The 25,616-nt window shown below is 38.1% G+C and overlaps 2 protein-coding genes across 2 annotated transcripts; one reads left to right on the forward strand and one right to left on the reverse strand.

The window, feature by feature from the left end:
* Positions 1 to 4,715: 4,715 nt before the first annotated feature.
* On the forward strand, positions 4,716 to 8,010 carry LOC127625076 (peroxiredoxin-5, mitochondrial-like). The gene is made up of 6 exons (XM_052100140.1): positions 4,716 to 4,876; positions 5,973 to 6,107; positions 6,685 to 6,816; positions 6,920 to 6,958; positions 7,180 to 7,244; positions 7,601 to 8,010. The coding sequence occupies exons 1-6, from the start codon at positions 4,865 to 4,867 to the stop codon at positions 7,704 to 7,706; spliced, it is 489 nt and encodes a 162-aa protein (XP_051956100.1). The 5' UTR covers positions 4,716 to 4,864; the 3' UTR covers positions 7,707 to 8,010.
* Positions 8,011 to 8,580: 570 nt separating this feature from the next.
* LOC127625115 (nuclear RNA export factor 1-like) lies at positions 8,581 to 25,392 on the reverse strand. The gene is made up of 21 exons (XM_052100200.1): positions 24,968 to 25,392; positions 20,603 to 20,816; positions 20,333 to 20,519; positions 20,148 to 20,231; positions 19,822 to 19,926; positions 18,344 to 18,424; positions 17,626 to 17,695; positions 17,442 to 17,530; positions 16,579 to 16,686; positions 16,223 to 16,332; positions 12,273 to 12,309; positions 12,093 to 12,164; positions 11,927 to 11,982; positions 11,728 to 11,835; positions 11,544 to 11,602; positions 10,461 to 10,576; positions 10,340 to 10,382; positions 10,175 to 10,247; positions 9,858 to 10,040; positions 8,863 to 8,923; positions 8,581 to 8,748 (listed from the first exon to the last, which is right to left on the reverse strand). Exons 1-21 carry the CDS (start codon positions 24,999 to 25,001, stop codon positions 8,710 to 8,712), a joined length of 1,929 nt encoding a protein of 642 aa, XP_051956160.1. The 5' UTR covers positions 25,002 to 25,392; the 3' UTR covers positions 8,581 to 8,709.
* Between the last annotated feature and the right edge of the window lie 224 nt (positions 25,393 to 25,616).

Raw genomic sequence — 25,616 nt, forward strand, 5'->3', positions numbered from 1 at the left:
TACTGCGCGCAACCCGCTTGGCTATGGCTCTGACGCATTGCCATCACAACTGCATTATGTTCCTGCATATCGTATCCTTTTAACGACCAACTAAATTTGATTGTCATCTAAAATGTATTTTAGCGTCTGTAGTTTTTGATGGACAGAAACACAAAAGACCGTCTGGCTCCGTACTCTTAGTTTATTGAACTGACGGCTCTACCACCGTGCTCTCTGTTACCCATCCTAGAAGGCGGGACTGATCTTAAGGGGACATACACATAACTCTACAGCGTCATAATGCAATTTACATTTTCTGAAGAAGCTCAGCAAATGCGATCTGAGGTAAAGAGGGTTAGATTAAAAATATTTTTAAAGTTTTAAAATGTTCAAAAGCTTGTTTTCTGAAAGTGAACTCAGCATTGAACAAAGAGTTCTGATATTTTATAGTCTTGAAAAAAGTGCAGAACGTTCTGAGAATGTCATTCAGCCGATTTTATTCGTCTACAGAACAGAGTAAGGCTAATTTAAGTTTGTGTAAAGATAAGGCATATATAGGTTTAAAAAAATATTTATTTTTTCGTGTGATCATTTATTTTTTTATTTAATGCTTTATTCGTTTGGTATTTTATGTAATACAGGTAATTTTGCTGGCATTTTTCTTTTCTTTTTTCAAAATAAGCTAAACAATAATTTTATAGAAGTGGGTTATTTGTTAGTTTTCCAAGAAAGCTTTTCTCCTAGTATTGTGTATTTATTTTTTAACTCAAACATCTTTGTGCACAGAAAGTGTTTTTTGTATTTTGGGCTAATTCCATGACTGCTGTCTATTATTTTGAATGGTGTGGAAAAGCAACTTTAATAAATAAACAGATGTCTACCGCAATTAAATTAATCAGTGTCCATTCATTTGTTCTCTGTCCATGTGCATAATACGAGATATTTATGTTGGCACTCCTGAAAGTGTCATGCTTGCAGCATTGGATCTGTGCAGGTATGCTGTTAAAATCAATCTATAATCATGTAGCTACAATAGATTAGCTTTCAATGATGTATACTGTCATCATGATTACCACAGGCTTATGGGGTAATTTCTGTCATGTGACACTACATTTTCGCTTTAATGCCAATTTTCTCGACAAAAAGTGTTTTCTAATCAGTTTTTCGCAACATTTGAAGCATTGACATAGAGTTTATGCGCTAGAGTTAAACGGAAAAATATGATGTCGACACAAAGTTTACCTATGATGAGGTAAACTTTTGATGCGCTACACATTTTGTTGCAGAAAAACATTAGGATGGAAAGGTAGTTGTCTTGCACGCCACAATGTTATCATTATCATTAGCCAACGGTAGGCGGCGATGGTTGGTAGTAATACAAACAGTTCACCAGGGATTCGAAGAAGAAGAAGAAGAAGAAGAAGAAGAAGAAGAACTCAGCGCATGCGCACTTAAACCAGAGACTATTTATTATAGACGGACTGTCACTACACTTCCAAATGAACGCACAACCAAGGAACTCTAGCGTATAACGGATGTAGAAAAGAAAAGTTCATTCATTAGGGCCCTTACATAGTCAACGTGAGCTACGCAAGCAAGCAACGCGAGTGACGCGAGCGACGTGCTCCCTTTCATAGTCCGCAAGCAGACGCACGTGTCACGGGCGATGCGTGAAATGCAATACACCGCTCCCGCAACAGGGGGTAGTAGAGTCTGGTGATATTAGTAGAGTCGGGTCACGTCATATTCAGACCAAAATGACAACTGAAGAGGAGTGCATATTGCTGATTTTATATAGGCGGCATCAAAGGCAGCGCAGAGATAGACGGTGGTATGTTCGCCCTTTAAATCAAAAAAGGGATCAGGATGGTGAGTTTGTGTCTCTGGTGCTTCCCATGCGAAGCATGGACGAGGAGAGACATTTCCAATATTTTAGGATGTCGGCGCCAAAATTTGATGTATTGCTATCAAAAGTCGTCCGCTTTCTCCCGGACACTCACCTAAATCACCGCTACCCGATTGGATATAATATACTTGAATTAATGTACAATACTTGCAATGTCGCCCCCACCGACACCGCGTAGTATTGCGCGCATCGGTGCGTCGCGTATCAAAAACTAGGACGACACATTTGGCTACGCATCGACGCATAATGGCGGCCGAAGCGTAGCTTTTCAGACGCGTACGCGTACCGATGCGTTGACTATGAAAGGGCCCTTAGGATCCAAACAGAGATGAAGTTAGAAGCGACCAAACACCTCCACGTTTTCCCTATTTAAATACAGTTACACGAGTAGTTACACGACCAAGTATGGTGACACAAAATAAAACGTGGCGCTTTTCTAAGCGGGAAAATGTTTGCCTAAACAACTATAATATATGGCGGAATGGCACTTGAGAGCACTTCGCAGTAATATCTTCACTCCAGGATCATTCAGGACTGGTGATATTACTGCGCCGAGTCAAAGTACCCTCAAGTGCTATTCCGCCATACATTATAGTTATACATTTTACCCGCTTAGAAAAGCGCCACGTTTTATTTTGTGTCACCATACTTGGTCGTGTAACTGTATCTAAATAGGGAAAACGTGGAGGTGTTTGGTCGCTTCTAACTTCATCTCTGTTTGGATCCTAATGAATGAACTGGACTATCAAAGTGTCGCTGCGCGCCAGAGCGATTGAGCGCACGCACTGAGACGAGAGAGGTATGTATCAACTCGTCTTAGTTAAGGAAATATCATAGTTTAATATGAAATAAATGGTGGAGTGTTTCTTCAAATCTTTATGGTTTGTTACTAGTGTTATAGATGCATAATTAATAATGGGTCTCTTTGTTTGTCATAGGCTATTGAGGATATTGGTATTGATGCAATGACGGAAATGGAGAGACTGGCTTTGGGTCTCTACATTGTTTGACATGATGGAGCAGATGCTACAGATCCACCTGAGGATGTTGGCGTCGTCATTGAAGGCTGCACAGTGCTGCGAGATCTGAGAGAGGTTACAAATGGATGTGCAGTCCTGTTTGGCTTGATCTACTGTTTAAACTTGAGCTATCCCAAGGAGCTGCCATACACTTTCAAATTTCTTCAGAAAGTGTTAATGGAATTGGATGGGAACAAGCTCTCCACTAAAGTGCAGGTCCTCAAAAACAAACTGCATGAGTAAAATCACCTGCGCCAGACAAGACTGGACTTGGCGTTGGACTTTTTTGATTATTTAGGCTCATTGTGTTTCTGACAGTTTAAAAAAAAGGACTACAGCTATAATGGGATTGAACATTGTCAGATGGTCAAAGAGATTCACAGAATTTTTATTTATATTGGTCTTTTTGCATTTTATACGTGGATTTATGTGGGTGTCTTCAATTTTATTTGTACACTTTGTATTTGTATGTAATTTTGTACATATTTTTCATAATTGTGTCAGTCATGATAGTCCCAGATATAGTAATGCACATTGAAGGTCAAAATTACTTTTTGACTAATTATATTTCAAAACCAAACGTGAATAAAGTTAAAGTGACTTGATTAGTTTTTTTTTTTAACAGAGCAACTAAGTTCCAGTCATTTAGTACAATCAACACAAATGGATTACATTAGCAAAGCTTATTTCTGTTTAATAAATTGAACTTAATCAGGTCATGTTAGTTCAAGCAATAGTCATTAAATTCAAGACAATATTTTACATTTATTCAAAATAATTGTGTAATGTACCATTTAATTAAAGTTATGAACGATTTATTTAAAACATTATGTTAGAATTACTTGTATATTACCTTTTCCATTTAAGCAACTAAGTTTTGTAGGACCGGTTGACATAACTTTATTAATTAAATACAACATTTCATTTCTAAGAGTGTAGGTACACATGCAAAAGGATGTTCCAAGCGACTTGAAGAACTTGCCACAGTTCTTTTCTCTATTTAGTCTCAATTCCTTCTGTCTCTTCATGTAATCCCAGACTGACTCAATGACGTTGAGATTCGGGCTCTGTGGGGGCCATACAGTACCGCCCCCTCCCTATACGCATGCTACGCAGTCTGCGTAGGGCACCAACTTCCTAAAGGGGCACCATCTTACCCTAGGAGAGCACCAGAAAGTCCACCAGCTGCCATTCCTCGCGTAGGGCATCGATTTGGGGCCATGCCATCAAGTTGCAGGACTCCTTCTTCTGTTCAATTCTACATTCAATTGAATGTTGAAATATAAAATTGATATTTCCTACTCATACACTATAAGCAGTATAAATAAAAATAACCATTTTAAGACCTTTTTTTTTTTTTTTTTTTTTTTGAGAAAAATATAATGTGCCTAAGGCTTGTGCACAAGTACTGTATTTCTCAAAAGTAGCCTACTATTCATAACTTCATGTGTGAAAATTTGATTTAGCAGAAATTTACTGAGTGCACGTGCACTTTAAGTGTTCAAAAGCGTGGGGCCACTGTGTATGAGGATAGGAAACAAAAATAAGCACAGCGAATAAAGGGAGGGGGGTTATTAAGCATAAAAAGAAGAGACATTTTGATTGTGATATTACTCTACAGGCATTCCAGATTTTCCGAGAAATTGTTTCAACTTGAACAACAGTTAGTTAGTGAATCAGTTCATTACTCTGATAATAACAGTGATATTATCCTTATTAAGTTAATAAAGTTTAACAAAGAGTCTTCACTGTCGAGCAGGTCCTTGTATTAAAATCCTCTTTACTAAACGGGGTGGGGAAGATGGAGGCGTGACGGCTGGATTCCAGCAGGCGGTGTTGAGTTGCCCTCTTGTGCCAGTCTCAGCTGATATATAAACCAATGATTTCCTCTACGGTTCTTCAGAAAGGCGTTCTTGTCTCCCACTGCATTTGACTGCTGCACTCAACACGCATCACCAGTATGCCGATTCAGGTGAGAAAACAACCCGATGACAACTGGAGATAAGATCATTATCAGCGCTTGCTCTTTAAATCAAAAGCATCACTTCTTGAATAGCGTGGCGGCCATTATTATTTTATTGCGCATATTTTAAAAGCTCTGGTTATTTTTTTTTAATGGCGTTATTATATTACGTGTCCAGAATGAGGAGGCGGACATTTGCTGCGATTTTGTTTCCCTGATTTATATTTAAATATGCTGTGGCCGATTAGAGTCAGGCCGGAGTTCATTATTGAGGAAGGAAACTATTTCCTTGTAGGCCTGACACCCACACTGCATGTGAGCGAAGTGACAAAATCAGTATGCTTTAACTGTATTAAGCTTTGATTATAATGAAAGCGTCGATGGGCCGTTCAGACCGAGCACGCGCCTTGTGCTAACACAGACGCAATACATTGTTACAAGAATTGTTACTTTGAGAACATGTAGTTAAAGATGCTCATTGTTGTGGTAATCAATATTATTATTTTTTTGGTAATTATATTAAGTACTGTCAATTGAGCTTAACTTGTATTAAACCTGGAAAACTCTTTATTTAACATCTTAAACGTGTCACTCCTGCACGAGACGATCAAAGAAGAATCAAAGGCATTCGTCGGATGCAAAAATGAGTTCGGTGTGTGAACAGCCCCATAAAATATATAACCGCTGACACACTTGCAGTGAGTGTGAAATGTGCATTACAATGTAATTACTTTATGTAATTAATTAATTAACTCATTTAAGATTACTTGTTTAATATTTAATAATCAATATACAAATTGTGAAAGTGTCCAATGACTGTGAGAAGGAAATGTATGCTGTTATTGTATTGCACCTAAGATGTATCCAGCAAAATTATAAGAATTAAAGCCATTGCACAAATCAGGCATAGCAAAATATTAGTTGTTGGTAAATGACAGCACATGATCTCTGAAACTGGACACCACTGACTGGAGCAGTTGCTGTCAACAAAGCTCTTGTGTCTGTGGTTGTGCTGCTTTGCAATGAATTGTGCTCACCAATAAATAAAAAATGTATTCAGAAATGAAGCTGTTTGATCAACTTGTGCTGTTCTTTTCCCTCTAAGGTTGGTCAAGCTCTTCCCTCTGTTGAGGTCCATGAGGGAGACCCAGGAAATAAGATTTCAATGTCTGAACTCTTTAAGGGCAAAAAAGGAGTGCTGTTTGGTGTGCCAGGGGCATTCACTCCTGGATGTTCAAAGGTACTAATATATGAGATCAGCTGGCATTAACAAAACCTGCTCTTAGCCCCTCCCTTAATAAGTTGGGGAGCCCTTAATTTTTTTTTTATAATAATTGAGAATATGATTAAAGCAGCTGCAATTAAATAATCATGATAAGTGTCAATTACATTTCAATCTATTCCTGTAGTTTCAAGAATTTCTATTTACACATTTTATTTGGTCTGTTATGCACATTGATGCAAAAGACAATAAGAAAATCGGTTTAAATTAGTCTATTAGCATATCAGAAACCACAACCTGATAGTCTCATAGTGTGTTGCACACTTTCTGAGTATAATTTATTTAAAATATAAAAAAAAATGTTTATGCTATAAAACAGTCGAGGAAGTTCTCAGCTTTTGGATGTGTAGCTTTCATAAAGAAAATAGCATGCAGTTGCCTCACAAAAATAATTGTAATCTAAATAATCGTCAATTATGATTTTCATCATAATCATGCAGCCCAACTTTTAACTGCTTGGTTTTGTATGCTCATGACTTACTTTCTTTTCAGGCATAAATTCTTGTGCCCACCAAACAATCTCATGTTTTCTCAGACTCATCTCCCAGGATTCATCCAGATGGCTGCAGATTTGAGGGCCAAAGGTGTGCAGGAGATTGCCTGCATCTCTGTCAATGATGTATTTGTTATGTCTGCCTGGGGCAAGACGAACGGAGCAGATGGCAAGGTGGGCAAATTCTCCCCCCTTTTTTAGCATAATTGTTTACAAAAAATCTTGGCAATTGACAAATGTTTTGATTTATTTATTCATTGTGGTCCATTTAATGTAGGTGCGGCTGCTGGCTGACCCCACTGGAGCTTTCACAAAGGTGAGACAACATCATAAGCCTGACTTGTGTTCTTATTCTTTTTAAAAATTTTTATCCAAAGCGACTTATACACTAATTACAGGAGCAATCTCCCCAGAGCATCCTGGGGTTAAGGATCGAGGCCATAGTGGTGTGATGGTCAAGGCTCATTCCTGGTGGAGTCGTCATTTGTGATATGTGTCCAACAAGAATCTTGCACTTACTCTTTTCATCTTTTTAAGGCAGTGGATCTCATTCTGAACAATGATCATTTGATGGAGGTGCTTGGGAATTTAAGGTCTCAAAGGTGAGATGATTGTCTTCCTGAATTATGACAAACACCAAATTTTAAGTTTGACCACTACAATTAAACCAAAGCTCATTAGATGTTGAGGTCCCCTATTGATAATTAGCCAAGTGATAACTAGAGGAGAGAATGCTGAGAAGATGGTATATATATATATATATATATATATATATACACACACGTCATAGTCTGCTATATATAATTCAGATTTGCCACTCACAGCACACTGCATGCATAGTTTAACTTGTTCCTACTCATATACACACCCCCCATATTTTCACATGGAAGTAAAACTTTCACTTCCTGAATTGTCTGTACTAGAATGGTGCTGATGTAATTTGTATGTGCGTGTGTAGGTACGCCATGTTAATTGAAGACGGAGTGGTCAAGAAGCTCAGCGTGGAACCTGATGGGACAGGGCTGACCTGCAGCTTGGCCTCAAACTTTCTGGGGGAAATTTAAAACAAGTTTACATTTTACAATAGGTCACTCTTATTTCATAGTCCTGACAGACCTATTGTCATTCCAAAAATAGTGTACTGGGAAAAACTCAACAATGAGCAATGCTAACTATTGCATGTGCTGTGGGGGAATCCAAAGTGAGTAGTTTACATTTAAGCAGAAGTTCAGTGCTTCTTATTTGGGGGGGTGGGGTGGAATATAAATGCTCTTTTGGCTGTACATCGCACAAGTCCTTGGCTCTTTTTCATGATATCAATTCTTGTGTTTGCTCCTAGCTGCAATAAAAGTTTTCCATACCATTGCATCCAATTGATTGTGATTTTTTAAGAACCATTGGTAATACTTTACAATAAGGTTAAAATTAGTTTATTCATTAGGTGCCATTAATAATTAACAATATATTTCTTACAGCATTTATAAATTGTGTTAATGTTAGTTAATCAAAATAAGTGTTAATCGTTAGTTCGGTTGCTCTTTATTTTACGGTACATGTACCATCAGTATACTTGCCATGTACTGAGTTTTGGGTTAGTTACCCAAAAATGTACAGAGTAATATTAGGTAACATTACCTAATAATATGGATGGAGTAATGTTTAGAATAAGTACCTAGTAATTACTGTAGTTGTTGTAATTATATAGAACGTAAGTGTAGAACAGTACTGTAAAATAAAGGGCTACCATTAGTAACTAATGTTAACAAATAGATCATTATTGTTAAGTGTTACTGAACCATTTTATAAGGATTCCCTGCCATATAAAAGGCTAATAGCATACTAGTGCTCCTATGATACAGTAATGACGTGTTTAACTTTTTTTTTCTAACAGAGAAAGACATTACAACAAACCAAGTTTAATATTTTCTTCTCAGCTGCATACACAGTAAAATAGTCTTTCAAATTTGTCCATAAGGTAACATTTATTTTAAAACAAATACAAGTAATGAAGTACTTTATTAGTCACATCTGTAGAAATGACAGCACAGTTAAAACTCCAATCATTCTTTATTTTACAAAAGCAACATCTGGGATCTTCCCATCGGCCTGAAAATGAAAAGAGACACTTGTAAAATGAATAATTCTTTGTTTTCTTCTTAAACAGTCTGCATTACACAGATTTACTTTTTGAACCATGTTGAGAAAGGAATGGTGGAGTACCTTAAGGCCAGTAAAGATCTGTGCAGCTCGGTCAAAATCCCAATCGTTATCTTGCAGGCACCTAGAACAACAAGAAAGTCTTTAAAAGTTCTGACCTTAACAGCACTAACTTAACGCCTTAATTCATAATACTGAGTCATGCCATTAAACAATTAAGGAAGCTATTATGCGAATCAACAAATGTGGATTTATATATATCTTGCAGAAGCAATGGTAATAACACTTCTTGTGTAGTAGATTATAATTTAAGTGCTTTAAGGCCAATTTATTCTTCTGCGTGTAACCCACTGTAGCCTGCTCTTCTACAAGTGTAGCTATGTGTCGCGACAATGCAGACCACAACAGCTGTGATTGGTCTGCTTTGTAACCAAAGCCCGTTCCCCAGGATGACATAAAAAATGTATGAGATAACCTTGCATTTCCTCCAAGATTATTTGAAGATCTATGCATCATATGACATTGTATTTGGACTCAGGTGCATTGTTTTAATCAGGAGCATCTGCTATTTTTATATGCAGAAAGTTAAAACCAGACAAAGACTGTGCTTCTTTTCTCTGGCTTTAACCAGATTAGTAAGAGAATGGTATTTGTTGTTTTCTACTGGAGAACCTTTCCAATCACCTACAGTGTTTTGACAGTACAGTTTACAGTAAATAATTTTTCATCAGTTATGAAAACAGAACTTAAAGCAAATTAAAAAGCACCTGTTCAGCATTGGTCATGGTACATGCATTGTAAAGTCCAGTTTTTATTCTTTAAACAACACCCAATTTTGGTCATTAGTCAAGCAAGTAGTTGTTAATTTAATAACTACTGGCACATAGTGTCAAAAGCATAAAATATAAATGTATTACTATTTAAGCAAATCAAGAGCATTAGCTCAATACACTAGCATTCTGGCTCTGTATTTGCGGATGACGCAGAACTACAAAAGCAAACCACAAGCCCAAGGCATCGGTCTAAAGCAAAAGTATAAACCAGCCTTTAGTCCTTACTTTTGAGACCATTCAAGGTTCATGCCAGACTTTAGAGAGAAGGCAGCAAGCATTTCCTGTTGGGGGGCAGACAGAGTGGGTACAGGGCTGCTGGATGGTGTGGGGGCCGGAGCAACAAAAGCCCGTCGAATTTCCTCCGTAGTGGCATTCCGAACAAACAGCTCGTCATTCACAATGCACAAACTGAGGGGTTGAAAATAGAGTACAACAATGGCTGATGATATGATCGAAGATGCATCTTTAAAGCCAAAGATATCTCTCGTAGAAGTTCGACAACTTTATGGTATGAAACAAGATTTCTGTTTGCAAGATCTTACCCTGTATTTCCAGCTGGCACAGCAATGAACACCCGAGAGAAAGCTCTGAATGAGTCTCTGGATTTGCCATCCACTTAAACAGTAAAAAATAAAACATTTTAGAATGAATCTTACACAATCTCACTGATCAGAATCTAAATAATTCTGTATATGAAAGGAACTCACCCTCTTTGAAAACCCCACTGACTGAAAATGCCAATATTGTTGCCTGCAAACAAAAAGGAATTAGAACACCACCAAATCTGCAATGACAAAGGCAGCGAGCTCAACTGAAAGTTTGACTCACTGTGTAGGTGTTGACATCCACATTAAAGGAAGCAATGTCATGCTGGGTTTTGGGGAGCTCATTTAAGAAAGCTACCACATTTAATCGTGTATGTTTCAGCAAACGATACCGTGAAGCTGGAAGACAAAACAGCACAACCCATTTTAATCCTATCATGTTTCAAAAACCCACAAAAGTGCAACAGGAAACTCAGCATATATAGAGGCTACACCGATCAGCCACAACATTAAATACACCTGCCTAATATTTTGTTAGTCCCCCCCGTGCCGCCAAAACAGCACCAACCCGCATCTCAGAATAGCATTCTGAGAATATATTTTTATAATATCTGAGTTACTGTAGACTTTGTCAGTTCTAACCAGTCTGGCCATTCTCTGTTGACCTCTCTCATCAACAAGGCATTTCCATCTGCAGAACTGCTGCTCACTGAATGTTTTTAGTTTTTGGCACCATTTTCAGTAAATTCTAGAGATGGTTGTTTGTGAAAATACCAGATCATCAGCAGTAACAAATACTCAAACAAGCACGTCTGACACCAACAATCATGCCATGGTTGAAATCACTAGATCAAATTTTTTCCCAATTCTGATGGCTGATTAAATGACATTTCAACATTAAATGAAGCTCCTGACCCGTATCTGCATGACCTTATGCACTGCTGCCACAAGATTGGCTGATTAGTTAATCACATGGAAGATAGTTGGTGCCCGACAGGCTGGTTTGAGTATTTCTGTAACTGCTGATCTCCACGCACAATCTCTAGATTTACTCAGAATTGAGCCAAAAACAAAAAAACATCCAGTGAGCAGCAGTTCTGTGGATGGAAATGCCTTGTTGAGGAGAGGTCAACAGAGAATGGCCAGACTGGTTCGAACTGACAAAGTCCATGATAACCGCTCTGTACAATTGTGGTGAGAAGAACATCATCTCAGAATGCCATTCTGAGATGTGGGTTGGCACTGTTTTGGCAGCATGAGGGGGGCCTACACAATATTAGGCAGGTGGTTTTAATATTGTGGCTGATCGGTGTATATGTAGATTAGTCAATCTACACAAAAATCGTGACATCGGAAAATTACTTACTGGGGTCTTTCTGGCGCCTAATATTGCGACTGTCTTTATGATATTCCCCTAAACTACTTCTGCAGATAAAAACAAGAAGCCACAAATAAAAAAAAAAAACTAACTTGTAGTCATTAATACAGATTAGATGTATAGATCATACTGTTAAACAGAAATAGAAATAAAGGGAGAAAATTTACTGTACTTTGAAGGGTTCTGTACAATGTAGGGAATGCTGAGGGAGAAAGAAGCTCCGTCGTGGTAGGCGTTCAGCAGGGGCTGTCTATCTCCCGAGTCATATACGTTGTAATACCTGGAAGATGGTAACAAGTTCAGGTACACAAGAATTGTGATCATATCAGTTACATTCCAGGTGCACATTATAAGGACTTAAGAACACGTACTGTTGCAGAAAGCAAAGGATGATGCTCTTGATGTCCTCTGAGCAGAAGTAACTAGGCTGCGGTCAATGTAAAACAAAGAGGATAAGCTCAGAGTATTATAGTATGAAGAACTTATGGGAATTTTACCAAACTATTTTAAAACTATGTGGTTTGAAACTTCAAGTACCTTGCAAGGGGGCAGAACAGCAGGAGCAACCTCCAAGTCAAACCCAATGGGGGGTGGAAGATTGTGTCCATCCTATCATTTAGACAAAATAATGTATTGGACGCATAATGAACACTTGCTATCGAGCAAATATGCAAATAACACCACACTCCACCAACAGATAAATAGTGTATTTCCTACCAGTTTGAGCAGCTTGGGGAATCGTTCACGAATGGCACTGTCCAACAATCACAAAGACAGAACATAAGAGAGACAATTAGTACAGACTGCACATTTGAGCTCACGGACTCATTTTTACTCTCATGAGACAGTCCCACACAAACACTCATTTACACAGACATAATATGTGAGCTGGCCCATTTAAAGTGCAAAACAAATAAGATTAAAAGTGAATTTAATCAGAACAGCCTATGAGAAAAAATTATTATTGATTATTCATCATGACACCCAAGACTTTAGCAATCTGACAGCGTACTGTAATTCAGTGACTTTAGTTTTCTAAAAGCTTTAAATGGTTGTAACCAAATTTACACATTAAAACCAACTACCATTTCTTCTCATTTTCAACAAATAGTGAAGATTTGCCCAGTAATTAATCAAGTTTTTGCATTTTTGGGAATTAAAATTTGGGCCACTAAGGGCCAAAGTCCTGTTCTAAACTCCCTCCTGCCCACCACCCCCCGGTACCTGGTACTTACCATCCTCAATACTCACCACCGGTACCCCTTTCAGGCCGAAACACAGACACACGCAGGCTGGTAAAGGTTGGGGCAAGCTTGGCGAACATTCACACAATCAGTATTTTCATGCATTTCGGGAGTGTACCAAATGGAAGTGGGGTTTATTTGTTGAGGCGAGATAAATTTGACGTTCTGTGACCAGATAACTCAGCGTTTTCCAAACGGCAGTTTTGTGCCCTTGAAGGGCATTACAGGAATAGGACGCCACTTAAAGAATGGTTTCAAGCGAAAGCAAGAAAATTTTTCATGAAGAGCCCTTTTACAAGACTATTAGCAAAGGGTACATTCATTCTGTACTTTCATGGTCCCTTCAGAGTGCCCACATAAAGAGAGCAGTCATTCGACGCAAGTAGTACATGGGGATGATCATTTTCAATTGGAATTCGACCCCTGATGCCCTGCCAAAGTTCCACGCGTTCATGTTTTTAAAAAACGGGCAGTTACATTCAAATCCACAGTTGTTGATACGTTGAGTTGGTAAATTAAAAATGCTTGTTCAAGGTGTACCTTAATATATAAAGACATGTTGCAGTTCTGAAAATGACTATTGAAAGACGAATAAAAGATACTACAGGTAACTAAGAAGATGCGATTGTGATTATAGGGTTTTCTATGACCTGCTGTGGTGAGCGGATTGTGAATACACTAGGTCCTATATAGGACTAAAACATGAAGAATATTGGCATTTGGACACAATTTGGAACAGACGATTAGATTCAATGGGTCAGTCACAGAGGAAAGAAGAGTCAAAGAACAAATATATTTACAGACGTATGTCAAAAAGTACAAAAGATGAACCCTGTGCCCGTGTACAGAACACAGTATAATAAATCAGAATGCATTAAAGCTTAAAACGATGTATGGGATATACAGCCTATTTAATTTGGACCCTACTATTAAACTTAAGAATAGCAGGGCAATTATTCAATAATATAATTAATTCTTTAATTGAGCCCAGACACCTTTTCATGTTTGCAATCTGATACCAAGTCTATTTTATATTTAGTTTATTTCTATATTGAAATTAACAGTTGGAACTTGTTTCCTGTGATCCTCCTCCAGTATGATTGGATTCTTTAAAGAATTGATGATCTCATGTATTTCCTCCAATGTAGTCTAGGACGAGGATCATGAATGTAGTCAGTGCACATTTTGACCAACTATCCTCAGAAAATAGAATCAGGGAGAGAGAATAAAATTGGCTCTACTCTCCAAATATTCATTATATTGTGCACAATGCACCAAAACTCTGAGCAGTGCCTGACACAAGGTTTTTCTTAAAAGAAAACCTTCCCTTCTCCACCCATGGTATCTATACATAGACAAGTCATTTCTTCTTCCCTTGGCTGTGTTCTTCATCTCCAACTCGCTTGCTGTGGCCAGTTTTGCGGCTGTGCCTGCCTTAGGTTGTCCCAAAGTTAAAAGGTGGGATCTTACCCGTCTTTGGCTAACCAGCCTCTCACTGGCCACTCAGCAGCAGTGCTCCAGGTATCAGATGCAGTTCAGGGTGGGTGGAGGGTGCAAGCATTTTACAAAGGTGGAGTACTTATAAGTACATGTACTTTGAGTGCATTTCCAGGGGTATGTTTTTTTCCTTCTCTCACAACTTATCCATAGACATTTGGGGAGGTCACATATGTTAAAGCTGCTCCCTAAATCTATTTCTAATGCATGAAGTAAAATATGAGCTAATTAAAGTTCAAATATGCTAAAATATTCTCTTCTAAAAGATGCTGAAGAGCTGCATTCTGTACAAAGTGCTACAAGGCCAACAGTTGAGTGATTAAACCAAGATGAATCGAAAAGAAAGGCTGGCAACAGTGAGAATGAGCAAAGCAAAAGTGTGAAAAATACAAATAAGAACCTGAGGTGTTCACGATGGACATCAAGTCTTGCTGCAACACATTACTGGAACACAAACACGCAATTCTATACCAATGTGACAAGCACAATAGTTGAACGTTTGAAATAGAATGGCTACGTGTCATAAGTTCTTAAGGCTTGCAAGACTTAAGCCAGGGAAATTACTGCCTGGTTATTTGTGTCGTTGAGTAGTTAAAGATGCGCATTAGTGAGTTTTGATTTAATTAGGGGTATATTATAAAACATTAACGAATGAACGCATGAATAAATCATTACCATTTTCTAGTATTATTTAATACACAGTTAGATCCAAGTATTGGATTGCATTTTTGCAGCATTAAAAAGTGTGTAAATGCACATTTGCAAGAACTGTATTAAAATTATTCCTGATTTTATTACATCTGTTCTGAGGTTGCTGACAGCTATAAATGCAACAATAATTACATTTCTTATTTCCAAGGATCATTAATTTGGGCTGTGGTGGTAGAGCGGGATGTCCACTAATCACAAAGTTGGCGGTTGGAATCCCGGCCCACACGACTCCACATGAAGTATCCTTGGGCAAGACACTGAACCCAAAGTTGCTCCCAACCTTGCATGGCAGCTCTGCCGTCATTGGTGTGCGAGTGTGTGTGTGTGTGAATGGGTGAATGAGTTCACAGTGTAAAGCGCTTTGAATACCGCTAAGGTTAAAAAGGCGCTATATAAGTGCAGACCATTTACCATGGAACCAGAATCGATATATTCCTTAAGATTTTTCCCAACCCTATCCCCATATAACTTCAATTATGTGGGGTATTTGGGGTGAAACAGAACAATAAGCCCAAAATAATGTAGAGGGGGGCTTGATTTCATCCATCATGCATGTGCTATACCAACACTGTGAATCACAAAAGGCTATCATATAATTGGTTGATATTTCTCCCCACCTAGACACAGAAAAGTAATTGAGCCAGAGAAAGTTCTTACGTTTAGATGAATATGATGGCTTTTTTTCTTTAGAATAATGTGCACTGACCAGATGCGATAAAGAAATAGGGTCAATTTGTATTTAATGTGCTCTTTAAAATGTGATAAAAAGAACATAGCTATAGAATTAAGGATAATTCATACAAGGACTCTCCTTGCAAATGTCACATTGACGTGCCAGACTTTCTCTTGCCTGACATTTGTTATTCCAGATGAGCTGATGAATTTCAGGTTGCGACAAGTGGATTTAGGCACCAGTTATAGATACACATAAATCATACAATTCCCTGGTGGCCAGGAAAAACTTTAAAGGGATACTGAACATCCCATCATATTGGCACTCTAAATTACCCTTTGTCTTTCAAAATGCCATATCACCCTCTCTCTGAAGTCTTGTTTAAAAGCATTATTTTCAGTGCCTCAAGGTGGGTCTATTGAGACTAATAGAAAAACTACAAGGGGTATGTTTGTGCATGTGAACACGAATACATGCATACACACACTCTGCTATTGTGTTTTTTTTTTGTGCACAGAAAACAAACTGCGGCGAAGGCAGACCTGACATAGTCCGCCTGGGTCTTGAAGTGGTCACAGAGAGGATTCCCCTCCAATGAAAGATCCACCAGCTTCAGACCCTTCAGTTTATCAAGTTCTCGCTCGGTCTTGAGCTAAAAAAAACAGAACACATTGGAGCAAAGTCTGAAATTCAGGAATGCAAACTCATGAGAGGTGAAAATGCTTGGAAATTCAAAGCATAGAAATTCAAGTAAACTTATTAAATTGTACCAAATAATTTGGGCAAATTAGCTTCAAAAAGGTAACTCTGGCCAAAAGGTGAATAGTTTGCATCCAAGGATATTGTAAAAGAACTTATAAAAAGGTAAACCTACAAGTTTCTGTGAGCAAAATCATACCTCATTGTGTGATAGATTGAGAATCTTCAGGTTGGGAACTTTGTTGACAATATCAGCCAAGTCATCCAGCCTGAACAACCTGTTGTTGCTCAAGTTGAGACACAGCAGCTGTAAATGGAGAAAAAAAAAACACATACGGATTCCTCTTTTTTATGACTGCCTCAATTTATCAATTTAAATAATAATGTATTGAGCTTTGGGAGAATTAAAAGGACAGTTCAACCAAAAATGAAAATTCTCTCATCCTCATGCCATCCCAGATGTGTATTATTTTCTTTCTTCTGCAGAACACAAATGAAGATTTTTAGAATAATTTCTCAGCTCTGTAGTTCCTTACAATGTAAGTGAATGGTGACCAAAACTCAGAAAGTCCAAGAAGGTCATAAAGGCAGCATATAGTAATCCATTTGACTCTAGTGGTTAAATATATCTTCAGAAGAGATATGATAGGTGTGGGTGAGAAATAGATCATTATTTAAGTACAATTTCCTATCAATCTCCACTTTCACATTCTAGTATGGAAGTGACTTTCCACCTACTGGTTAGGGCTGGTCAAAGGAGGAGATTGATAGTAAGAAAGGACTTAAATATTGATCTGTTTATATCGCTTCTGAAGACATAGATTTAAGCACTGGATTACTTTTATGTTGCCTTTAAATGTTTTTGACCTTCTGAGTTCTGGTCTCCATTCACTTGCATTGTATAGACCTAAAGAGCTGAATATTCTTCTAAAAATCTTTATTTGTGTTCAGAAATTCATACACATCTGGAATGGCATGAGGGTGAGTAAATGAGAGAATTTTCATTTTTGGTTGAACTATCCCCTTATTTGAGAATACATTGAGAATATATTAATTTCATACCACAGGAATGTTCTCCTCAATAATTTTGATGACCCCCTGCATGGAGTTCTTCCTATTCAACGTGACCTCAATGTTTTGAGAAACCAAATCTGCCGGAAAAGGACACACTTAACAACAGCCCTTAACCAATCAAAGTGAAGAGGAAGTTTTTGTATGGAGGAAAAAAGGCTTATGAAAGTTTTACCTGGGTCAACTCTGATGTTGTTCAGATCAAGAGCCTGTTGAGATCCATCAAAGCGTTTGGCCATGCATTGCTAATAAAAAACATCCAAGTACAGAGGAGAATCAGTGTATTAGTTGAAGTAAACAATGTTGAAGTAAACATTGACACTGGAAAGCTGACAGTCTAAAACTAGAGCAACTCCCTTACGCATCAAAAGTCGACTGCATATAATATAAAATTTGTATCGCAGAAAAGATTCTCACAGTAAAAAAAGGGGATTAAATAAATGTGTAGATAGACTGATATATCAGCCAGGCCAATTATTCGGCCAACATTTGGCCATTTTACGATCATTGGCATCTGCCGATAACTATATTCGCTTGGCCGATTAACAGAAGTAATAACTTTCCCTTGTATCTTTTCCAAAATCTTACAATAGATGTGTAGAGGCAATGGATAGTCAACACTTTCTGTTTTCAAGGTTCTTTCTTTTCAAGTTTATGAAAATTTGAGTAAATAAGTGTTTGTTTTACGTATTTAAAGTTTCATTTGCATCTGATTTGCTGTTGTTAAATGTAATAACATCTATCAGCCATACTGCTCTCTATGCATCATATTGTCATTGAAAAAACCTTGTCAGTCCACCACTAATTGAATTCACCTGATAAATCTGCATTAGCATGTACCAGTGACCTCTAGACTCCTATTTCTCCAAGATAACCAAGTAATCATCACTCACCTTTAAGTGCTCCAGATCTTCAGGCTTCAGATCAACATTAATTAAAGTGGGTGGCGGGCAGCTGTTCATAAGAACTGTCACCTACCCATCCAAGAAAATGAGACAAAATTAAACTCACACACAATTCTAGAAACTCTAGCAAAATCTTCACGTGCAAATTTATATCAAATTTGCTTATTTCAAATTTAAGTCTTTATTAGAGCTGTGTCAATACAGTCAATTATCAATATATCGCCATAGTTTTTCTCACAATATTGTATCGATACTTAGATCCATGTATCGTGATATTTTTAGTGATCAGAGACACTTCTATGAGGCACGAAAGAGACAAATTGATCCTGCAGGATTCAGTTTCTCTCACAGACATGTTGGTCTTCTCTCACGTGTTTGGATCTAAGGCTGGCCAAAAAATATAGATTTTCTAATTAAGCTAATTCTAATTCTCATTTATTCGATCCCAATGTCGATCCTTAATATGCCAAGTTCGCTCTTTGTTTCTATCTGCAATCCCCAACAATCAGATGTGCGTAAATAGTTCCTATTTGCTACAAAACATGTCTGGTAATTTTTTTAAGATTTCAAAAATCAGCATTTGGAGTGGTGTTTTGGCATATAAATTCAGCACTGAGATCTTTTCACTGCATGCTGAGAGTTAAAGTTTTTACACTTTCTGTGTAATGTGAGCCCAAAGACTAGATCCAAGCAAACCATTTATTGTTTAATAATGTCTCTTTTAATACCCTTTCTGTTCTATACAGTCAGTTATTTATCAAAAACAACAAAAGAATCAATTAATTCTAATCACACATAGCATGGATGCTGTAAAGAAGTAATTCGACCGACCAAACAAACATACTGTCAAAGTCCCTGCCACAGGTCTAAAAGAGAAAGTTCTACATATGCAAGTAAAACTTGTAAATAGTAAAAATTAGGCATGTCAAATCAAACATGTAACAATATACTGTATATATGCAATATAATATATGCAATTTCAAAACACAGTTATTTATGTCATATATATCGACTACATAAAAAAAAAAAAAAAAACTAAAATGTCACCAAAATGATGAAAAACTATGATAAAATAATTGTTAAAAATGTTTTATGTCCGCAATATTACAAGTTAGAAGGTCCCCAGTATAATGAATAAAAGCATTAACTGAAAGATCATTTATTTCATGCTGTATGCAAGCAAAATGGACATTATAACTGAACTATACCCAAATTAATTGAAATTAAAAGCAAAATTGAACCATGATATCAAGATGTATTGCAATATATCGTATCGTTGCATGTGTATCGCAATATGCATCATACCGTGAGGTGGCTGGCAATACCCAGCCCTAGTCTTTATATAATTTAAGAATTGAAAAACAATTAGGACATATGGCTACAGCTCAATATTCACTTGATCAAAGTAGTGCAACTAGTTTTCTACCATTATGTTACTTCTGGTGTAGTCAAAGTGAATATTTTACCTTGTATCCATCTTTATCTGTTATTTTCCGTGACACTTTAACCAAAGCGTTAGCAGTTGTGGAGTCGTCAATGTAAAACTGGGCCCTGTTGCCATCTGTGTGATACTGTGATAGAACAGACCAGAGGAGAGAGACACTTAGCACAGTCTCACAATATGCATTGCATTATGTGCTATGCAACAGAAATTTTGATTATTTTCAAAGTATTTCACAGAAACTTTTTGTGCTAAACAACTCAAGCTTTTGCATGAACACGGGAGCCACAGTGAAGAAGCTTCTCTCATGCACTTGGGAAAAATAAATTACATTTTTGGGTGAATACTTACATGAACTGCATGGAACGGCATGGAACAGAGGTTCTGAAGCGCTGGCAGAAGCCAATCTTTATCATATTTTTTCCCGAAAGGAATCTGGGGTCAGAAGAACAAAAAATTATGCCATTAAGGTCAAAAGTCATAATTTTTTTTTTTAAATGCTTAACTTATTTATAATTGATGTCTAATGTACTAACAGTTATTTTAAACCAGTTCTTGCGGATTCCATCACCACTACCGCCGCTGCCGCCTCCTCTAGATCCATGACCTCTGTGACCCCCACGATCTCCATTTCCTCCTCCTCCGCCACCACCACCTCCTCCTCCTCGTCCCCCTTTGCGATTACGCTCCTCGTGCCGATTCTGTGGCCGCCCATATGGATTACTGAAAAAAGTATTAAAAAAAATAAACTAAAATCCTGACATGTACCTTAACAATTACTTAAAATCATGCATAACAGTGCTTACAATCTTCGCTGGGAGCCACTGTCTTGTGACCCTTCCGCCATGTTCACATCTCCATCATCATCGTGCAATCTTGACCTGGGACCAGGCCCTCCACCCCCACCATGACCCCCTCGATACCTTGGCCTGGACATCTGATCACTGTACATGGGTGCTCTGAAAGGGCCTCTGCCTTTCCGGTTGCGATGCTTTGGTCCTCCAACACGGTCATCGTGCTCTGAAAGACAGCAGTGAGATGAATTTGTCAGAGGTGTGATAAGGTGTGTTTTAAATGGGTCATGATATGCCTATTTGTATTATTTTAAAATGCTTCTTGAGGTTCACCTATAACATTAGCAAAGTTTTTTACACAAAATCAGTCAAATATTTGTAAAACATGGTAATTTTCCACCCTCATTCTGACCCTCAGTCAGAAAGCCTCTTCTCCTTTAAGACTGGACAGTAAATGCCCACTGTTATGACTGGCTCTCAGTCCTCTTGACATCTCGCTTCTCACCGCGAATGGGCTGGGCTAAAGGAGTGATTAAAGGTGAAGTAGGTGTTGATGTGTTGTTGTGGTAGGTGGTCAGATGCAAATATCTACCACAGTGTGACATTACAGTGTGGAGGATTTACACAACCAGTCCTTTTGGCAGCTTAATTTCAGCAAATGTTCTTTTTGCAGCGAGGCGGAAGTTGAGTTATGAAAGTTAGTTAGTTTTTTCATACAATGAGCTCTTACATGTGAAAAGATAAATGAAAATGTCTTTCCTCATGTCATAAGTCATGACCCTTTTAAACAAACATAGGACTGATACCACTTCTTGGTTTGTTGCTTGCAAATATTTATTTATATTGCCATGTCAGCATCACTGGCAATTTTACATTAACATTTACGCATTTGGCAGACGCTTTTAACCAAAGCGACTTAAAGTGCACTTATTACAGGGACAATCCCTCCGGAGCAACCTGGAGTTAAGTGCCTTGCTCAAGGGCCCAACAGTGGCATCTTGGTGGTGATGGGGCTTGAACCCCCGACCTTCTGGTCAGTAATCCTGAGCTTCAACCACTGAGCCACCACTGCCCATGGCAAGATCAAGGCAGTTTTAAAAGGTAATATACACAATATATATTACAGTAATATAGACAATGAACATTAAATAAGATCTTTACTTTCAATATTTGATCAATTAAAGATTTTCCCTGGTGAAATATTTTTGAAAACATCCACTAAAAACTTGGCCTAGTGGCATTAAAAGTAGGACATTCCAGTAAAATGTGTTTTATAGACAGTGGTGCCTGACAAAAATAACATGTTGGTGGCACTTCCCCTTTCAATAAAAGACTGGAATGACCAATACAGCATCTTGTGTAAACAATCTGGTCATGTGTACACTCAAAGGAAAACTTGTGAAAGACCGGCAGTTCCCCTGAATAATGTAATTATTCATTCTCAATTAGGCAAAACCGGTACATGCCCTTTACTTCTGCATTTAGGATATAAGCTATGGCTATGAGAAGTCATGTTCTCTTTCATTTCAATATCCTTTGAAATTTCAGTCTTTTGACATCTTTTTTCCTTGATTAACTTTTGGTAATTGTGTTCTTATACTACTTTGTGTCTTTTATCCTCTTGAAGATTGGTTGTGTTCAGCTGACAGACTTTGTTCTTCAGTGACTTGGCTTTTAATGTAATTTAGCTTTGGGTGCTTGCAAAGTAATAATCAATGATTTGCTATATGTGTAGCAGTTTCAAAACCTGCTCCTGATGGCCCTCCCAACCACATGGCACATACAAATTATCTTATCAGTTGAATCAGGTATTGAAGGGCAGAGTTTCTACATTTGCAATATGTTTAAATCCTTCTGACTAATTCTTGGAGATTTAAATGTAACGTTGGAAGAAAACTAATAAATAATATATACCTTGAATGCACTGCAAGTCATTTTGGATAAAAGCATCTGCTAAATGCATAAATGTACATTAGATGGACAATATCTCAGCGAAGTTCAGCGTGACCTAAAACACACATTACTGCACCATGATGCCCCTTTGTCTTGCTACTAAATTGACTTGTTTTCACAGTCTCTCACAAAAACCCTGAATAAAAAAAAAGTGAAACATTAATAATAATTTGTCAAAACAAACTGCTCATATAAAGTTGAAGTCAGATGTTTACATACACATAGGTTAAAGTCATTAAAACTAGTGTTTAACCACTGCACAGATTTAATATTAGCAAACTATAGTATTGGCAAGTCATTTAGGACATCTACTTGGTGCATGACAAGTCATTTTTCCAACAAATGTTCACATTTAATTGACTATATCACAATTCCAGTGGGTCAGGAGTTTGCACACACCAAGTTAATTTTGCCTTTAAGCTGCCTGGAAAATTCCAAAAAATTGTCATGCCTTTGATAGGAGGTGTACAGAATTGTGTACCATGTGGATGCATTTCAAGGCCTACCTTCAAACTCAGAGACTCTTTGCTTGACATCATGGGAAAATCTAAAGAACTCAGCCAAGACCTCAGAAAAATAATTGTGGACCTCCAAAAGTCCAAGTACAGCTCGCTGCATCCTGCAGTGGACGTCCAACCCGGCCACATCCAAGTGTGACGTCAGCAGCCACGCCCATCCAAGTGTGACGTGAGTGTTCAACAGAGTGAACACAGTAAGTGTAACAAAACACAGAAATAGATAAATAAACGTAACAACATTGTCATCACTTCAGTGTAGGATGTGGCCAGGTTGGATGTCCACCGCAGGATGCAGCGAGAGGCTACTCCAGAAGTCTGATTCATCCTTGGGAGCAATTTCCAAATGCCTGAAGGTACCACGTTCATATACGCAAGTATAAACACCATGGGACCACGAAGCCATAATACCACTCAGGAAAGAGACGCATTCGGTCTCCTAGATATCAACGTAGTTTGATGCATTATATATATATATATATATCCACAGTAAAAAGAGTCCTATATCGACATAACCTGAAAGGCTGCTCAGCAAGGAAGAAGCCACTGCTCCAAAACTGTCATTAAAAAGCCAGACTTGGGGCCTGGGTAGCTCAGCGAGTAAAGACGCTGACTACCGCCCCTGGAGTCGCGAATTCAAATCCAGGGCATGCTGATTGACTCCTGCTAGGTCTTCTAAGCTACCAAATTGGCCAAGGAGGGTAGAGTCACATGGGGTAACCTCCTCATAGTCACAATAATGTGGTTCTCACTCTTGGTGGGGCGAATGGCGAGTTGTGCGCGGATGCTGCAGAGAATAGCCTCCACGCATGCCGTCTCTGCGGTAACGCGCTCAAGCCATGTGATAAAATGCGTGGATTGATGGTCTGACATGGAGGCAACTGAGATTCACTTGAGATCATAGATCTTAGTTTTTTTTTTTTTTGGAGAAATATCCTCTGGTCTGAAGAAACAAAAATGTAACTGTTTGGCCACAATAACCATTGTTATGTTTGGAGGCAAAAAGGTGGGGCTTGCAAGCCGAAGAATATAATCCCATGAAGCATGGGGGTGGCAACATCATGTTGTGGGGGGTGCTTTGCTGCAGGAGGGACTGGGGCACGTCACAAAATAGATGGCATCATGAGGAAAAAAATTATGTAGATATATTTTAGATATCTCAATCTCAATACATCAGCCAGGAAGTTAAAGCTCGGTTGTAAATGGGTCTTCCAAATGGACAATGACCCCAAGCATACCTCCAAAGTTGTTGCAAAAATGGATTAAGGACAACAAAATCAAGGTATTGGAGTGGCCATCACAAAGCCCTGACCTCAATCCGATAGAAATTTTGAACTGAAAAAGCGTGTGTGAGCAAGGAGGCATACAAACCAGACTCAGTTACACCAGTTCTGTCTGGAGGAATGGGCCAAAAGTCCAGCAACTTATTGTGAGAAGCTTTTGGAAGTCTACCCAAAACGTTTGACCCAAGTTAAGCAATTGATCGGCAATGCTACCAAATACTAACAAAGTGTACGTAAACTTCTGACCAACTGGGAATGTGATGAAAGAAATAAAAGCGGAAATAAATCATTCTCTCTACTATTACTCTGTCATTTCACTAACTGACCTAAGACAGGTAATGTTTTCTACGATTAAATGTCCGGAATTGTGAAAACAGAGCTTACATTTATTTGACTAAGGTGTATGTAAACTTCTGACTTCAACTGTAAAAACAACACGCACCAACAAATCACGAGCTAGGTTGCTAGCTGTTTAATTATGTAAAGTACGGAGCATCATTACGCAACAGCAAACCCAAGAGAGCAAAACAACTGCATTGTAGTTCCTACAAAATTGCGAGTTAAACCATATTAATGTTAAAGAATTCAACCCGACGTTAGCGTGTTTGCTAACGGCTCAAACTCACCATTATAATAGTGCGAATCGTCGTCAGTCGCCATGTTTTAAGAAGCCTATTTAGGCTACTCTGAACTTAAAATATCGGATTTTCAGTTGTTGATTTTCTCTTTTGTAAATAAAACGAAATCGAGAGAAATGAAAATAAATGTTTCGAAACACTTCGAGAGTGGAACACAGGTTCTTTGTTTCCAAGGTTTTCTGCAAAGTCTTTCTAGCAAGTCAATCCACTGTCGGCCATATTTGGAACGCTTTCGGGAGGCTGTTTCCACTCATGCCAGTGCAGCTAAGCACAAGACCGAAAACTCAAAAACAGTTGGTCAAGATTATGATAAAATAGCATATTTTAAATCAGCAGTAAAATATACCTAAAGCTGAATTATAAATTTGTGCTGCTTCACGTTATTTTACGCTAAAAAAAAACGCAATTTCCCGGCTCATATAGCTAGCTAATACGCATGCGCGTTCTCAAGTTCATTAGCAGGAGTTATCTAAGGCTGGGTATCACCAGTCACCTCACGAAATGATTCAAATTGCGATACACGTCATGATACGATATATCGTGATACTGATACATTACTATATCATGGTTCAATTTAGCTTTTAATTTAAATTAATTTGGGTATAGTTCAGTTATAATGTCCATTTTGCTTCATTTT

The sequence above is a fragment of the Xyrauchen texanus genome, chromosome 31, assembly GCF_025860055.1.
Source record: "Xyrauchen texanus isolate HMW12.3.18 chromosome 31, RBS_HiC_50CHRs, whole genome shotgun sequence".
NCBI lineage: Eukaryota > Metazoa > Chordata > Actinopteri > Cypriniformes > Catostomidae > Xyrauchen > Xyrauchen texanus.